The 19081-nt window shown below is 36.2% G+C and overlaps 1 protein-coding gene and 1 long non-coding RNA gene across 2 annotated transcripts; both read right to left on the bottom strand.

Moving 5' to 3' along the window:
- Window positions 1–1826: 1826 nt before the first annotated feature.
- On the bottom strand, window positions 1827–8429 carry LOC127850347 (uncharacterized). The gene is made up of 4 exons (XR_008035226.1): window positions 8419–8429; window positions 7509–7637; window positions 2557–2619; window positions 1827–2388 (listed from the first exon to the last, which is right to left on the bottom strand). It is a non-coding gene; the product is annotated as an uncharacterized LOC127850347 (long non-coding RNA).
- Window positions 8430–12844: 4415 nt separating this feature from the next.
- On the bottom strand, window positions 12845–17094 carry LOC127850345 (uncharacterized). The gene is made up of 4 exons (XM_052383323.1): window positions 16934–17094; window positions 15946–16164; window positions 15535–15711; window positions 12845–12972 (listed from the first exon to the last, which is right to left on the bottom strand). The coding sequence occupies exons 1-4, from the start codon at window positions 16988–16990 to the stop codon at window positions 12901–12903; spliced, it is 525 nt and encodes a 174-aa protein (XP_052239283.1). The 5' UTR covers window positions 16991–17094; the 3' UTR covers window positions 12845–12900.
- Between the last annotated feature and the right edge of the window lie 1987 nt (window positions 17095–19081).

Genomic DNA, 19081 nt, shown 5'->3' on the forward strand with positions numbered 1-19081 from the left:
TATAATTATGGGGATCCCTTCTCGAAAAAGTGCACTAAATGCGCATTTAATGCGCATGTTATTGGCACCGTATTTTTTGCTTAACAAGTGCATTTTAATCTGTTAAAAAAAACACTTTACTAGTGTGTTTATACATTTAAGTGTATTCTTTTTCCACGAAATAATACACTTAAGTGCGTTTATTATGATAATAAGTGCTCTTAAGTTTATTTTTAAGTGCATTTATACACTTGAGTGTATTTTAAGACATACAAATAATACACTTCATGGTCAAAGTAATTTTTTTAAAGCGCATTAATACACTTGAGTGCATTTCCAGTCATTCAAATAATACACATTACAGAATTAAAAGCAAATTATTTAAGCGCATTAATACACTTGAGTGCATTTCCAGTCATACAAATAATACACTTATCAGTAACTTAAGTAATCTTTCAAGTGCATCAATACACTTGAGTGTATTTTAACTCATACAAATAATACACTTCATGGAGTATTCAAAGTTAATTTTTTAAGCGCATTAATACACTTGAGTGCATTTCCAGACTTACAAATAAAACACTTCATTGAGTATTCAAAGTGAATTTTTGTAAGCGCATTAATACACTTGAGTGCATTTCCACTGATACAAATAATACACCTTACAAAATTGAAAGTGATTTTTTTAAAGCACATTAATACACTTGAGTGCATTCCCGGTCATACAAATACTACACCTTACAATATTAAAAGTGAATTTTTAAGCGCATTAATACACTTGAGTGCATTTTCAGTCATACAAATGATATACTTTTTGAAGTGTTGGAAGTGAATTTTTTAAGCGCATTATATGCTCAAGTGAACTTTTTATCACTTCAAATTAATATGCTTAAAAATTAACCAAATTAAAAAAAATCCCAGCATTTTGAAGTCAGCATTCATTCTTTAAATGAAAGGTTAGTGTAAACACATACATAAAAAACAAAAAGTACAATTCAATAGAAAATACACACTTTTATTAGAATGTTAAGCCTTAAAAAAAAAAAAAAATGTTACATATCTACATAAAAGAGAGGATTCAAACGGGCTATTGCCTATCTGGAATTAACAATTGAAAATATCAAGCTCATACGAGTGATTTTTCTCCCCTCTGATTACCGGTAACTGATTAACCGCCAAATACAGGTGGTTTCCACTTCAAAAATATTAAAGTTTTCCCCTCCTTAAGCTGAAATTTTTTCCCTTTCATTTACTAGATTTTTATATATTACATTACTTCCAAATCCCTTTTTAATATGGACAAAAGCAGCACATTTAATTCAATCATATTCTGGATCCTAATACATGTATATGATAAATGAACAGTATTCATGAAATTTATATAAATCTATACCTTATTTTTAAGATCTTCCTTTTTTTGTTCATTATTGCGCTAAAACATGCCCTTCTGAGAGCCAGTACGTACAGGTTATATAAATTACAGACACATGAAATTGATTTTTATGCCCCCCTTTGAAGAAGAGGGGGTATATTGCTTTGCACATGTCCGTCTGTCGGTCGGTCTGTCGGTCCGTCCACCAGGTGGTTTCCGGATGATAACTCAAGAACGCTTGGGCCTAGGATCATGAAACTTCATAGGTACATTGATCATGACTCGCAGATGACCCCTTTTGATTTTGAGGTCACTAGGTCAAAGGTCAAGGTCACGGTGACCTGAAATAGTAAAATGGTTTCCGGATGATAACTCAAGAACGCTAATGGCTACGATCATGAAACTTCATAGGTACATTGATCATGACTCGCAGATGACCCCTATGACTTTTGAGGTCACTAGGACAAAGGTCAAGGTCATGGTGACCCAAAATAGTAAAATGGTTTCCGGATGATAACTCAAGAACGCTTATGCCTAGGATCATGAAACTTCATAGGTACATTGATCATGACTCGCAGATGACCCCTATCGATTTTGAGGTCACTAGGTCAAAGGTCAAGTTCACGGTGACCCGAAATAGTAAAATGGTTTCCGGATGATAACTGAAGAACGCTTATTCCTAGGATCATGAAACTTGATAGGTAGATTTATCATGACTCGCAAATGACCCCTATTGATTTTCAGGTCACTAGGTCAAAGGTCAAGGTCACAGTGACAAAAAACATATTCACACAATGGCTGTCACTACAATGGAGAGCCCATATGGGGGGCATGCATGTTTTATTTATATTTTCATTAAGTGTTTTATTCAGTGACAAGAAACTTCCACGCAATGGTATTGAGTTATTTCTCTGATCATAGGATGTTATTGCTGCCCTGCACTGACTGCTACTCCTGGTGTTTGTACATAATTATAGATTACCGCATTACTGAGAAGGACTGTGGAGTTAAGCGTTTTCTCTTTTTAATTTCTATCTCTGAAAAGGAAAAAAAACAAAAACATTTGTGTTCGCATACACAATTACATAGCGGCAATATTTCCCTGTGTCAACAATTAATGCACTAGTGATAAGAATTCTGTATTTAGAGTATAAAAGTAATGAACCATACAAGACTAAATATTACTGCAATATTAAAATGTTTACCTTTAACGGGCGATTGTGTGTCCAATATATTGTCCAACTCTTTGTGGTGCCAGAGCAACAATCCTTTAAAACAAGATAGCACATTTTAAACATTCCTACCCTGCAATTGACTTTTTATTATGCCCCTGGTAGGGTGGCATATAGCAGTTGAACTGTCTGTCAGTATGTCAGTCTGTCCGTCTGTCCGAAAACTTAAATGGCCATAACTTTTTCAATATTGAAGATAGCAACTTGATATTTGGCATGCATGTGCATCTCACGGAGCTGCACATTTTGAGTGGTGAAAGGTGAAGGTCATTCTTTAAGGTCAAATGTCTAATATATGGCATCTGTCCGTCCGTCCAAAAATTTAACATTGGCCATAACGTTTTTACTATTGAAGATAGCAACTTTATATTTGGCATGCATGTGTATCTCAAGGAGCTGAACATTTTGAGTGGTGAAAGGTGAAGGTCAAAGTCATCCTTCATGGTCAAATGTCAAATATATGGCGTCTGTCCGTCCGAAAACTTTAACATTGGCCATAACTTTTTCAATATTGAAGATAGCAACTTGATATTTGGCATGCATGTGTATCTCATGAAGCTGCACATTTTGAGCGGTGGAAGGTCAAGGTAAAAAAAAAATCAAAGCGGCGTTATCATGAAGCTGCACATTTTGAGTGGTGGAAGTTCAAGGTCAAGGTCATCCTTGAAGGTAAAAAAAACACAAGAAACCGTCGGAGACGGGTGATGCTCCCCAAAGTTGTTTTTTTGTCACAATATTGCACTATATATTTAGATAAAAGGAAACGTCTTGAGGGGCATAACTTTGGGCAAAATAATACGATGGATGGTTAAGCAACTAAAAAAAATTCAAAGGGCCATAACTCTCTAAATAAATCATCTAACCAGAACCCACTAATAACATGCGCATCTCCTCAAGGTAGTTAAGCTTCCCATAAAGCTTCATTGAAGTCCAGTCAGAAGTTGGGGAGAAATAGCCCGGACAAGAATTGCACTATATGTTCAGTTTATAGAAAATTTCAAAGGCCATAACTCTGAAAAATCATCCGACCATAACCGGCTGGTATGCTCATCTCCTGTTGGTAGTGAAGCTTCCCATAAAGTTTCATTGAATTCCCGTGATAAGTTGCTGAGAAATAACTCAGACAAGAATTGCACTATATGTACAATGGAAAATTTTAAAGGGCCATAACTCTGTGAAAAATCATCCGACCAGAACCGTCTGATAATATGCACATCTCCACTTGGTAGTGAAGCTTCCCATAAAGTTTAATTGAATTCCGGTCATTAGTTGCTGAGAAATAGCCCGGACAATAATTGCACTATATGTACAGTTAATGGAAAATTTCAAAGGGCCATAACTTTGTGAAAAATCTTCTGACCAGAACCGGCTGATAATATGCACATCTCCTTTTGGTAGTGAAGCTTCCCATAAGTTTAATTGAATTCCGGTCATTAGTTGCTGAGAAATAGCCCGGTCAAAAATTGTGCACGGACGAACGGACAGACGAAGCGGCGACTATATGCTCCCCCCAAAAAATGGAAAATTTCAAAGGGCCATAACTCTGTGAAAAATCATCCGACCAGAACCGGCTGATAATATGCACATCTCCACTTGGTAGTGAAGCTTCTCATAAAGTTTAATTGAATTCCGTTCATTAGTTGCTGAGAAATAGCGCGGACAAGAATTGCACTATATGTACAGTTAATGGAAAATTTCAAAGGGCCATAACTCTGTGAAAAATCATCCGACCAGAACCCGCTGATAATATGCACATCTCCTCTTGGTAGTGAAGCTTCCCATAAAGTTTAATTGAATTCCGGTCATTAGTTGCTGAGAAATAGCCCAGACAAGAATTGCACAACATGTACAGTTAATGGAAAATTTCAAAAGGGTATAACTCTGTGAAAAATCATCCGACCAGAACCGCCTGATAATATGCACATCTCTTGGTAGTGAAGCTTCCCATAAAGTTTAATTGAATTCCGGTCATTAGTTGCTGAGAAAAATTGTGCACGGACGGACAGACACACAGACGGACGGACAGACGAAGCGGCGACTATATGCTCCCCCCCCCCCCAAACAATTTTTGGGGGAGCATAAAAAATTTCAAAGCGGCGTTCTCATGAAGCTGCACATTTTGAGTGGTGGAAGTTCAAGGTCAAGGTCATTCTTCAAGGTCAAAGGTCAAAAAAAATATATATTCAAAGCGGTGCAATAGGGGGCATTGTGTTTCTGACGAACACGTCTCTTGTTGAGATCAAATTTGAGAGTACATTTCACCATGGCTTCGGACAAAGCATTTATTTTATTATTATTCTGCTTCACAAATTTAGACTTTGCTAGCAAGGTAATTTGGAAGAGCCTGGACTACAAATCTGAGAATGATATGTAGACATTGCTTATGAAGTAATTTGTATCTGCCTCTTGTTCAAGTAAGGCTATTGCCAGTAACCTATACATAAGTGGTAAACCAGCTTATTTAGAAAACTTAAAAGTAAGTACCCGTATTTACTGAATAAAGGGAGGATGACAGAATAATTAATAAAAATGGGAAAATATTAAATATACAAACAAACAAAAAGATTGGTGTAAATAGTTCAGGGTAGAGTTGCTCAAAACTTAACAGCCAAATACTTGCTGTTTTGATTTCTATATTCCGATAAATTGTCTAAACCGGTAGTTAAAATCAACCCCTGTATTTTCAAACAGCTTATTAATTTTTATTCCGAAAAATCTTGTGCCAAATTTGGTGTGTTGCGCATCTCAAAACTTCTGTGAACAACTTTTCGAGAATTTCTACGCTTAAATATTATTGCTTTCTTTGCTTGTATCAAACAAAGATTTTGTGTTTGGTCATAGAATGTTCTGTATATCTCAGTTGACAATTTATAAAAGTGAACGTATTCAACACAGTTTTTCTGAACTTAAATACAAGCTGAACAAGTAAATATGACAAAATATATAAGTATTTGTGGTGTAACATTTTTAGAGATTGCCTTAACTACTGACATTTTAGTACTCTGCTTGTGTAACATGTGGGGGCTTTGGTGTACCCCCGGTCAGTTTGTTTGAATCTTAATTACTCAAAAAGTGACATTGATGAAACGCAGTATGTTGAAATAGGGCCATATTGGTAAAATGCACAATATTTCAGTTTTTCGTCAGACAAAAATTGTTGCAGCTATGGTTACATAATAAATTGGAAACAAGATGTGTTTGTGAAACACAATGTCCCCCTATATGACGTTTGACCTTGAAGGATGACCTTGACCTTTCACCACTCAAAATATGCAGCTCCATGAGATACACATGCATGCCAAATATCAAGTTGCTATCTTCAATATTGCAAAAGTATTCATAAAATAAGCGATTTGGGCCACATATATTTGACCTTGAAGGATGACCTTGACCTTTCACCACTCAAAATGTGCAGCTCCATGAGATACACATGCATACCAAATATCAAGTTGCTATCTTCAATATTGCAAAAGTATTCATAAAATAAGCGTTTGGGCCACATATATTTGACCACTGACCTTGAAGGATGACCTTTACCTTGACCTTTCACCACTCAAAATGTGCAGCTCCATGAGATACACATGCATGCCAAATATCAAGTTGCTATCTTCAATATTGCTAAAGTATTCATAAAATAAGCGATTTGGGCCACATATATTTGACCTCTCACCTTGAAGGATGACCTTGACCTTGACCACTCAAAATGTGCAGCTCCACGAGATACACATGCATGCCAAATATCAAGTTGCTATCTTCAATATTGCAAAAGTATTCATAAAATGAGCGATTTTGGCCAAATATATTTGACCTCTGACCTTAAAGGATGACCTTGAACTTCACCTTTCACCTCTCAAAATGTGCAGCTCCATGAGATACACATGCATGCCAAATATCAAGTTGCTATATTCAATATAGCAAAAGTTATTGCAAAATGTTAAAGTTGGCGCAAACAGACCAACCAACCGTTACAGACCAACCAACAGATAGGGCAAAAACAATATGTCCAGAACATGCATTTGTATGCTTTGATCTATTTGTCGAACCGTATGTAATTATGAATATTGCTTGCTGCTGTCTCGTTTATAAATTTCGACAGATATGTTTATCGCATGTTTTTCTTTTTTGCTATTTTTTTTTTTTATTGCTATGTCAAAATGTGTGCAATTGTATCGTCATTTGGTGAATAAATATACTTATACAAAAAAAAAAAAAAAAAAAAAAAAAAAAAAAAACAATATGTCCCCCACTACTATAGTGGGGGACACGGCAAAAACAATATGTCCCCCACTACTACAGTGGGGGACATAAAAAAAGAATCTGGATCCTGCAATACCTAAAATGTACTTGAGTTGGTATGATGGAAGTCAGTGTCAGTGGATAGATGGTTATAAGGTGAAAATTGAAGCTATTTTTTGCCCATGTTTGTCTGAAAAATCTGAACCCTGTAAAAACTCAAAAAGTACTTAAGCTAAGTTGATGAAACTCTGTATGTGGAAAGATTACCATATGCGGAATACAAATGTTATCTTAGTTTGTTGTTTTTTTTTTCAGAACAAAATTTGGATGTTATGGTTACAGAAATGATTGAAAACTATATTCTGCATCCTGCCATGGAGTACTTAAACCAAGTGAATGTTACTGTTCTTATTCCAACATAAAGGACTGCTGTTTTGTCTGTGACAAAAATCTTGTTTGTACAAGTTTTTCAAAACTCTATATGTATTTTCTATGGAACTTTAGTATTAGCATATCTACATGTCATTCACAATAATACCAATGTAGCTGTTACGATTAATTTAAATATATGTTCCTTGTTATAACTGGTATATTTATGTGATAAAAGAACAGCTTGTTAATTAAGCTGGCTATTACAATTTTGAACAACTTTTCATATCCAGTACATATTATATTTAGTGCAGACATACCATGGTTCTGCCTTGAGAGCACATTACTCCAGCATGCAAGCAACTGTGCAGGTCGGCTGATTCCCTTCACACAGTCTGCAGCCTTGGCCAGGTTCTGGTTGTATTTAACCTCCTGCAGCTCATATGACCCTATAATACGCATGAATACGGTACACATTGTATGCATGAACTTCGGTTCATAAACATGCTTCGACTTTTTATAAAAGCATATTATAATTGTATGAAATGGATAGTATCATCATACAAATAGTCACGAACATTTCATATAGTATACAATTGAACAAATTCTAACTACCGGTATCAAAGTATCTTGTATTGTATATAACGGGAATGTTATGTCCCTATTTTTAATTAACCCTTAAAGCGCTGGAGCTGAATTTTAAAGGCCTTTGCAAACAGTTTGGATCCAGATGAGACGCCACAGAACGTGGCGTCTCATCAGGATCCAAACTGTTTGCTATTCTGATAGTATTCTTTGAAAAAAATCGAAGAAAATGCTAATTTTAGAAATTCTGCAGACGACATTTTAGCAGACGACAAATTTCCCAGCATGCAAAGGGTTAAGATGATGATATCTAATTCCAAGATGCACTGCCTCAGAAAGTATGTCTGCACACTTTCTGCTACTAGCTACATACAAGAACATGATACTGTTTTAATTGTTAACCGTCCCTCATCTCATCGGTACCACCCATTTCCATTATGTATTTTTTTCATAATTAAGAGTGTTGCAGTTCGGCAGCGAAAAGTAGTAGAATAGCCTGGAACATTACATGATTAAGGATGACTGGCAGTGAGTTAAGTGTCGTCCCAGATTTTATAAGAATGATTGCTTTTGCGTAAAGTGTCGTCTCAAATTAGCCTTAGAGTCCGCACATGGACGACACTTAACGCACATGAGAACTTATACCCGAATCTGGTTTCGGATAGACGACGTCTGTGTCTGGCAAGAATTGAAGGACGTTGTTCCTCTGCATGAGACACATTGGCATGATGTGGGCGATAAAGTCGTCCTGTCAACGCCGGTCGGTCGCAAGGGCCTGGCGCACGCGACGCCGTTCATCCAGGCTTCCTGGAACCAGACAGCGCGGTGATAATTCACGTATCCTCTGCTTAGTGCAATAGCTTATTAAATGCTTGTATTGTATAGTGTTGTTATTTGGAATTAATGGACGATATCTGTCACATATACCTGTGAAAATGCATTTTCTTATATCACAAACGACCAGACACGGACATCAAACTTTGGGCGACACTCATATGATTAGATCGCCGTTTTGAAACTGCTTTTCATTTAAACAATCTTGTAACAAATCACACATTCCTAAGTAATATTGCACAAGTTTGTAATTACAAACAAACGCAGTTTAAAAAGTGTGGACACATGGCGCTGCACACCACTACTTTTGTACTTAATAACGATTATATACGTGTGCATGGTTTATTTTACCATATTCCCAAATATGAACGATGTCGTTGATCCCGTCTCCTAGTTCCGTGGTCCAAAATCCAACCATTTTAGAATAAGAGGTTCGCACCGGCATCGACTGTTTAGCCATCTCGAGGAACGTTTTCACGGTGTGCACGTGCATTCGGTAGTGACGTTTCTCGTAGATCTTGCTCGTTTGCGTTGATGCATGGCACCGCGTCGTGACAAAACAGTTCTGTACGGTACATTTGACGTTTATTGAAATAAAGAAATTGTATTATGAAGATTTAAGGAACTCAAGTAATAAATGTAAGGAACTTAAGTATTAAATGTACCATCTGTACATGACATTTCCCGCAAAAAAGTGAATTCTAAGTTAACTTTGTATAAACAGGACCTACTTTTACAACCCTGCAATGACTGAAATGAAGCCACTAATTCAGTGATGATATTTTAGCCTCGTTTTTGGAAAACTGGGCTTAATGCAATTGCGTAGTGTCGTCCGAGATAAGCCTTTGCGGACCACACTTTCTGCATTTACGGAAGTTTTCGTTTAAATGAAGTCTCTTCTAAACGAAAATTCTGTGTCGTCCTTGATTAGCTTGTGTGGACTGCACGGGCTTATCTGCAATGACACTTTACGCAGTCTGCATTAAACCCAGTTTTCCCCGAACCAGGCTTATAAAGGAACGGCGTAACATGTAGAACCTGTGACCTAGCTCATTTAGCGCTATTTAATGCTTGTGAACGAATAACTTGCAGAGGGACGGTAAACAACAACACAAAAAAGATACTAGTACGCATTGGGCTCTATTTCGGTTATGCCCGTAATCTTTGTGCTTAAAATTCTTGAAATTTCTTTTGAAAAATACAGTTTTAAAACCATCAGTTTAACGTGTACATTGGCACAACACAATACTGTATGTATGTTTATACATAGGCCAAATTATACAGCACAGCTAAATCGCTGATGCGGAACCATGCCTCTCAACCTTTGTATGTTCACAGTATTAAACTTAAACTTCGTCTGATTAGAAGGCTGTATAACCTTTACGTTGTGTCAATTAAATTGTATAACCAACGCCATCTCGGTAATATTACTCTTTTTTAGTTTATCTCAGTTAAAAGTCATTTTTAACATCTTTTATGTTTGCTATTATTTAACGTAACCTGCATACCCGAGGATGCCGAAGAAGCAGTGCTAAATCTCTTACCCTGACCTTGGTAAACATTTCGATTAAATATTGATAATATAAATAAGTGAGTAGAAGCGATAATCCGCAGTGTTTTATCAATGTTACGTCTTTGGCCAATGCTCACATTTTCTGTCAAGTTTATTTCAGATGGGAAGAACACCGATCGACTTGCTGAATATATCTGGGACAAGAAATGCAAGGATATGTTTTCTGACGCTCAACGTATACGCTGTGTTGTAATGACTGTCTGTACCGTTGTGGCTGTATGTACCGTGTAAGACATGCGCATGGTTTAACTTTGATATTAGTCCAACTTGTTGACGCTCTCAAATAATAAGCTACTTTTTATATTGGTAATATTTGGAGAGAATTTTCAAATTTTCCAAAGAATTTAGCCCATATAAAAAGTATCTCTAAATTCTTTGCTCGTCTTCTAAATAAGACTGACTTTGGTATATTTGCGTACATTATTGTGATTTAACGGAGTTGCTTGTTTAAAATACTGCTATAAATGTAAATCTTAATTACCGAGATCTCTTGTCTAATGACATTGATTGCTGCGATTCGTCTATCAAGTCTTATAGGTAGCGTCACGTGGAAGGGCGGACTTCACATGCTATCTAGGACGACACTTTACGCACATGCATTAACACCCGTTTTCTGAGTTCGAGGCTCAATTGTATCAGTGAATGGCATATGCTACATGTATGGTCTTTATATTTATTATGTGAAACATGTTATATATCCCGTAAAAACACGTAACGGTAATGTGGCATTTTTTTCTTGCTCGTTTACCAGCAAGAATTTATCATACATGATACTCGTTATATTTAACAATAATAGCTTACAGTTTGTCAACCAGTTCCGGATAATCAGCAGTTCCGATTAATTTGTATTTAATTTTCCATAACGCCCCAATAAAAACAAAATGATAAGTGTCCTCGGTAAACATTAGGTAAAGGAATAAATTAACACAGTTTTATCAAGAAAGCTTTTGTATTGTGCTTACAGGGGGCATAAATGCAGCAAAAAGTTAACCGGAACTGATTGAGTTACGTTTTGAAATGTGCATATGGATAAAGAAGGCTTTATTATTTTCAAATAAACTTTTTTCCGATGGAAAACAAATGCCATGACAATGTTTTGAAACACTTATTCTGTATGTTGAATGATTTTTAATAATTTTCCGAAGGGTGAACTTTAATTGGCTATTTTTGACAGAAAACTGCATAAGCCGTCGACTGGCCTAACCTGTTATACAGAATAAGTTTTACCCTTTATTTTTACATCTTTGCACATTGACACTAAACCGCGAAAGAAATTATTGTGGTCAATAGAATTAACGTTTTTGCAGGGTTATTCTAAACTGGTTGACTGACGGTATATGGTTCGTATGTCAGATTATTTCATTTGATTTGTCGTTGTTAGTTTTCTTTTCACTGGCTGCACTGGCTCTATGTCGTCTCAATGCGATTTAATGTCATATTTCTTTGAGCTTTATTCCATGAGGTTGACGCCTGTATTCCCACAAACATAGATAACGTTTCATAAGCTTTAACTCGATGTCTCTTATTTTGAATTTCGATCATTCCGCGTTAAAAATGTTGTTGTTTGCTTCAATATTTTTGTATGTAATTAATGAAATAGCATATAGATAATGATGAAAATAACCAAATATTATTTAAGCTTGCCAATTTATTTGAACTTCAAGAAAATATGTTTTCACCGTTAATTTTTACTCTTTAACATATTATTGTTATGCATGTCAAGTGAGATATTTTTGTGCATAAAAGTTTGGAGTGAACATTTATACAGTCTCCTTCAAGATGTAAATTTTCTTTCATCATGTATCATCTTCACACAATCGTATGTAATTGTTATCGAACTTTTCTTACACATAATAGTATATACCAGCGCATACATATATCTTTCAAACGTCAATCGTATACTGCCGATATATAGTTAGGAAAGCCAAGCACAGTTCTAATTCACAGGTGGTTAGCGTGTGGCTATGATATTAATTAGTAAAAACATCATTTTGAATGAAAAAATAATCAAATTATAACGAAAAATCAACTTATCTGGGGAAAAAATCAAAATTCAAAGGTCAAATTTTAAGAAATAACACGATACACAACTCGCATTACCTACTCGTTTACGATCTGATCCGATTCAAGTATAAAATCTTCAGTTAGTGATAATGTTTGATTGCAAATGATGTTTTAACCAATTAATATCATAGCCACACGCTTACCACCTGTGTTCTTGATTGGTCAGGTGAAATGGAATTCTTAATAAGTCAGCTGAAATGGAATTTTTAATCCGTCAGTTGAAACGGAGTTCTAAATTGGTCAGCTGCAATGGAGTTCTAAATTGGTTAGCTGCAACTGTAGCCCTAAATTGGTCAGCTGAAATGTAGCCCTAAATTGGTCAGCTGAAATGTAGCCCTAAATTGGTCAGCTGAAATGTAGCCCTAAATTGGTCAGCTGAAATGTAGCCCTAAATTGGTCAGCTGAAATGTAGTTGATAATAGGTCTGCTGATGTGGAGTTCTTTATTGGTCTGCTGAAGTGGTTACATGATGACTAGAGAGTACATTTAATAGGGATTAGCAAGACTATGGAATATTTGAATGAACAGACAATTACGCAATATGATTGAAAGATAGTTTTATTGATTTAAAAAAAAACACTTAAATAAAAAGTATAAAGGAAGTTGGATTTCGATAGTAACTTTGCTCATATCTGGTGTATGTTCTTCCAGCCGGTTTAGATAGAATCCAGAACGTCACATACTGCATTGAAGCGGACGAGGATATCAATAAGCTCCTGGGCCTTGTTCTGAAATGACAAGGACATGGGATGTGAGAATGTGTTGTTTCATTGAGTTAAATAAAATGAGCTTGGGGAGAAATGTGCGTTACTGCGGCGCAGACTTGAGTCTTACAAATCAATAAAACTAGTTGATTAAGCGTTTTGTAAATTGTGTTCGGTGTCAAAGTGTATGACAAGTATCAGTTTAAAATAAGAAACTAATATCCATGTATCACGTAAATATCACTTTGCTGTTGTTTGTCAGCGCAATTCCACTGGAAGGGAATGCAACTTAAGGTAGAGCCACTGTAATGGACACCTTTCCAAACATAATCTAATGTATTATTTTCTTAATCAGCATCATTTCACTGAACTAAATGCACATTTTTAGGTAGGCTTTCCATGCTTTTTTAAAACATATACTGATTTTTTCAAAACCGACCCCACGCTCGGCATTTGTCTAGATTATTTGTGCCCCTTGGGGTATATGAAAGTCCCATAATTCATCCAGATTTTCAATATATGGGCATGCAGTTGGTGTGAACATATGCAGTAAAGGTGTTTTAAGTTTAAACAAGATGAAATAAGTATTCGTTTACAGACATTAATTTTTTGATATATCTTGTTATCTATGGAAGTGCGCCATAAAATGTAAGTGGTTTCAGCCAAGAAGAAATTGGGTTGGTTAAAACAAAGTGTCCTAAAATTCAAAATAGTATCATTTAAGTAACATTTTAAACTTATACTGCAAAAATACTAAGAAAATGACAGATTTACCGTTTACTTTTTGATATTTTCGCGAGCGCATGGCGCTAGTAAAAATATAAAAATTTTGTACTTCGATGCAAAGCTTGATATATACAGGTAGTTATTGCAATTGTTGTGTTATTGCTGGAAAACCGGACTACTATTTAACAATAAACATAGCTTATGTGCTATAATAAATCAAATTACAAATATATTGACTTGACCACTGGGCAACGACAACTTCACATTAGTATCTACTTAAATTAGATATCCATAAGTAAAGAGGTAACAAGGGCAGTTGGTAAAACATGCATGCCCCCATATGGGCCCTCCGTTGTAGTGACAGCCATTGTGTGAATATGTTTTTTGTCACTGTGACCTTGACCTTTGACCTAGTGACCTGAAAATCAATAGGGGTCATCTGCCAGTCATGATCAATGTACCTTTGAAGTTTCATGATCCTAGCCATAAGCGTTCTTGAGTTATCATCCGGAAACCATTTTACTATTTCGTGTCACCGTGACCTTGACCTTTGACCTAGTGACCTGAAAATCAATAGGGGTCATCTGCGAGTCATGATCAATCTACCTTTCAAGTTTCATGATCCTAGGCATAAGCGATCTTCAGTTATCATCCGGAAACCGTTTTACTATTTCGGGTCACCGTGACCTTGACCTTTGACCTAGTGACCTGAAAATCAATAGGTCTCATCTGCCAGCCATTATCAATCTACCTACGAAGTTTCGTGATCCTAGGCATAATCGTTCTTGAGTTATCATCCGGAAACCATTTTACTATTTCGGGTCACTGTGACCTTGACCTTTGACCCAGTGACCTGAAAATCAATAGGGGTCATCTGCGAGTCATGATCAATCTACCTATCAAGTTTCATGATCCTAGGCCTAAGCGTTCTTGAGTTATCATCCGGAAACCATTTTACTATTTCGGGTCACCGTGACCTTAACCTTTGACCTAGTGACCTCAAAATCAATAGGGGTCATCTGCGAGTCATGATCAATGTACCTTTGAAGTTTCATGATCCTAGGCCCAAGCGTTCTTGAGTTATCATCCGGAAACCACCTGGTGGACGGACCGACCGACAGACCGACCGACAGACCGACATGTGCAGAGCAATATACCCCCTCTTCTTCGAAGGGGGGCATAAAAAGGCTCTTCGATCTTCGAAGAAATCGCGGGAAATCATTAAGTGGCTCTTCCTTAATTCACGCATCTGCTTATGGTAAATTGTTTGATTATCAAGGATGATTTCATGTTACAAAAAAAGCATAATTATGCGAATCAGGGACGCACTTTCCACTTAAGAGTGGGTGTTCGTTGAAGCGAGACTATACGTTTTTTATATTTTTTAAATTGTAATATATTGGTGAAAAATATGTTACACAAAATAGGCAAGAAAAATTATACATTTGAGACGAATTTCATAAAATGCAGCGAATACTAATTAGCGCCCCAAGCCGATTGTGACGAAGATATTTCGCACATATTTTCCTACAATAACCGAAGCATTCGTCTTTTTATTAGGATCTGAGATAGTGTTCGTGTGTCGTATGAATAGATTTAGTTGCAGAAAATTAAAATGATCCGTAAAACTAAAGAAGAGAATTTGTTTAAACGAAGAATTCCATAAAAGCGGACTGCACAGGCAAATCTGGAACGACAATACGCATATGCATGAATCTGGAACGACAATACGCATATGCATGAATCTGGAACGACAATACGCATATGCATGAATCTGGAACGACAATACGCATATGCATGAATCTCCCTTTTTACAGAGCAAGGCTCAATTATTGTGTATTAAACATCAGCCGCACTTACCCCATCGTCAAGCGGGATTCTTTCAACCTGGTCGCATGTGCGGCGGAATATGCTAGCAGCGCTTGGCGGGCCAGGGCGGCTACCGCTTGGCGGGCCAGGGCGGCTACCGCTTGGCGGGCTAGGGCGGCTACCGCTTGACGGGCTAGGGCGGCTACCCCTTGGCGTACGGCGCTCGCGCTGAAAACACGAAAAAATATTGCTTTATTTTTCTTGTTCTTGCTGAAAGAAATTACTGTTTTTGTTCATGTTTTTGTTTCCATGGTTGTTATTGTACACATAAAGATTTAGAGTTTATTTCAGATTATGTTTAGCTTAAAACCAACGTGTACATATATAGTGCATATACCCTATATATGTATAAGTGGTTTTATATTTGTACTGATATTAATCAAACTATAAAATAGATCTTACCAAGGGTTCGTTAGCAGCAAAGAAGTCCAGCAGATCATCGCAAACTGGGTCAATAGAAGCGAAGACTGCGTCAAAAGTAGCATTGGCGTTGACAATGGTACCTATTGCAAGCCCCCGACAGAAGTTTTTGGTGGCGGAAAGTCCACTTGATGTACGGCCCTGACCCCTGTTCTCATCCTCGGGTGGCGGGCCATTTCCCCTGTTCCCAGTTGTCGGAGGCTACCACGTTATTAATAGGAACATAAGAGGTGTGTTCTTAGAAAACAATATATTGTTAATTTAATAACTCCATGTAGATTTTGAATAAAGGTACTGACAAGAGCTGCTAGCACCGTACGATTTCAGTATTCTATGCACACAATAATTATACTTTTTACGCTGGAAATACATTTATAATACTTTTACGATAGAAATCATATTTTATACGAAGGACATGCATGGAAATGGATTGTTTAATATTTTTGCATGATTATGACATATAGTTTTACATGAATGAGCGTTACAGGTTTGATCAACACAATATATATATATATATATATATATATATATATATATATATATATACACTTTGATAGGTTCGACGTGCAGTAAATCAATTAAAATTAAAATTTAATAGTTAAATATCAACAATTATATGTGTGCAAGTAGAATACCCTACATACCGGTGAGGAGGAAATATGAACATACATAAGCTAAAGTCCCGGAAATATCGCCAAGCAAATAATAAGTGCATCGCTGTTAGTACAGAGCCGCGTCATGCGGAAATGAACATCTGCCACCAGCTTATCTCCAGATCACACTGCACATTCGCCCAGTCCGGTCAGGAATTACCATGTCCGCTAATGTGGCCACGAAACCTTGCTAGACTTAAAGCGGACATAGTAGCCATTGAGCAGACAACGCGACTGGAGCTACGCTGACCGCATATAGCATAAGAACCATTTTCACATGACGCAGCTCGAATAACGATATTATTATTTGTACTAACTCCTCTAGCCTCTGCAGCCAAAATTATACAGGCGAACACTGCAACCAGCCACTTCATCTGTAAAGAAAAATCCACGTATTATAACTAAAATTCCTCAAATATTAATTATAATATTTGTATGGTGACTTCAATTGGTATGACAACACGTTTCAGTAACACATGATAATGCTGCTGCTGTCAAAGGGACTGTCAACCGCGATTGACGAACAATGAAAAGTTTTAAAATACTGTATATTTTTTACAATGATTAGTTTATATTTATTAAAATATCACGACTGGTATATTACATTACAAGAAAAAAGTTCATATTTTCAGTATATTCGGCAATAAAATTTCGCGATTTGAAATCGAAATTACATCGCGAAAATAGGTGACATAGCGATATACACACTATAAATAACGCAAGTAGATTTATCATTATATATATATAATATATACAATTTACTACGCTTTCACAATTTGCATTCCTGGGTTTACCACGTGACGATGATGATCAATCTACTTGCGTTATTTGTAGTTAACTGGTAGTTACCTGGTAGACATACCCAGTAAAAAAAATTACCGAATATACTGAAAATATGAACTTTTTTCAAGTAATGAAATATACCAGTCGTGATATTTTAATCAATATAAACCAATACTTGTAAAAAATACGGTATTTTAGAACTTTTATTTTTTCGTCATTCGCTGTTGATAGCACAGGTGGTTAGCGTGTGGCTATGATATTTATTAGTGAAAACATCATTTCGAATGATAAATAATCATATTATAACGAAAAATTAACTTTTCAGAAAAAAAATTCACTATCAAATATATATATATTTGATAGTGAATTTTTGTTTTCCAGAAAAGTAAATTTTTCGTTATAATATGATTATTTATCATTCAAAATGATGTTTTCACTAATTAATATCATAGCCACACGCTAACCACCTGTGGTTGACAGTACAAAAATAGCTCTACACTTCCATAAAAATTCTGTCACAAAACAAAGAATACTAAGTAGAATGAACTGCTATCATTAGCTTAAGTCAACTAAACAAAACCCATTAGGGCATATACATTTGTATGCAAGGTTATTTTGTATCGTTATTTTACTTTGTTGTTTTGATACTCATCACTTTAACCCATTTATGCCTAACGTCTAGAAAAAAGGCCTTTGCAAACAGCGTAGACCCAGATGAGACGCCGCATGATGCGGCGTCTCATCAGGGTCTGTGCTGTTTGCTTAAAGAAATTTCTGTAAGAAATATTCTAAATATAGAAATGAATATACTAGACATCCCTAATTTTGGAAATAAATTGATACAATTTTGAAGGATGAGAGAGTCCACTAGGCATAAATGGGTTAAATATATGTGTTGAAAACCGAAGCTCTTTACACTCTTTTCTTACTGTTAGTCGTCTGAATTAAAACATCTGATCTGATATATAATTATACAATGCTAAATAAATATATATCTTAAAAAGTGATGTTATACATTGTCCATTTAAAATCAATCATATATCAAGTTCGACCTGCACCGCAGAAATCTATGATATGGCGTAACATAATGTTTATAGCAAACTCACCTCTGTTTATACGTTTGTACCGACGTCTTTCAGAGAAATGCACAAAGGGTGTCCAAAGGAGCTTTATAAAGCCGCCCCGCGCCATCCAGTGGAAACCCCTTGGGCGGATCGTGACCGGGCGATGTACCAAAGTAAAAACGAGGCTACCCACGCGTTCAGCAAATAGATGGCAAATAACATTCTTTTCGTAAATAGGTACAGGTGTTAATGTTTTTTTTTTCTTTCTTATGTCAACTAACAGTTAAAAACAACAACATTTTTATTGTTTGGGCGTGATGGAATAGTAGATTTATTTTCTGCTTCATTGTCCGCATCTTCCGTTTGACCAAAAACAAGCGACCAGTGTATTGTCATGGTTGTGGGTTTATTGCGAAAAGGAAATTGGGCATAACGTTTGATATGTGCTTTGTCAGGGTATAAGTCGTGGGTTAAAATACGTCAACGATATTTTAAAGGGACCATTTTCGCGTTTTGGCAAATTGACAAAATTATTAAAAATATTGTAAATTCGCAAATGTTCGTTGTTGTTATGATATTTATAAGGAAACAGTTATACTGAATTAACCATACGCTTAA

Source organism: Dreissena polymorpha, chromosome 11 (genome assembly GCF_020536995.1).
Source record: "Dreissena polymorpha isolate Duluth1 chromosome 11, UMN_Dpol_1.0, whole genome shotgun sequence".
Taxonomy (NCBI): Eukaryota; Metazoa; Mollusca; class Bivalvia; order Myida; family Dreissenidae; genus Dreissena; species Dreissena polymorpha.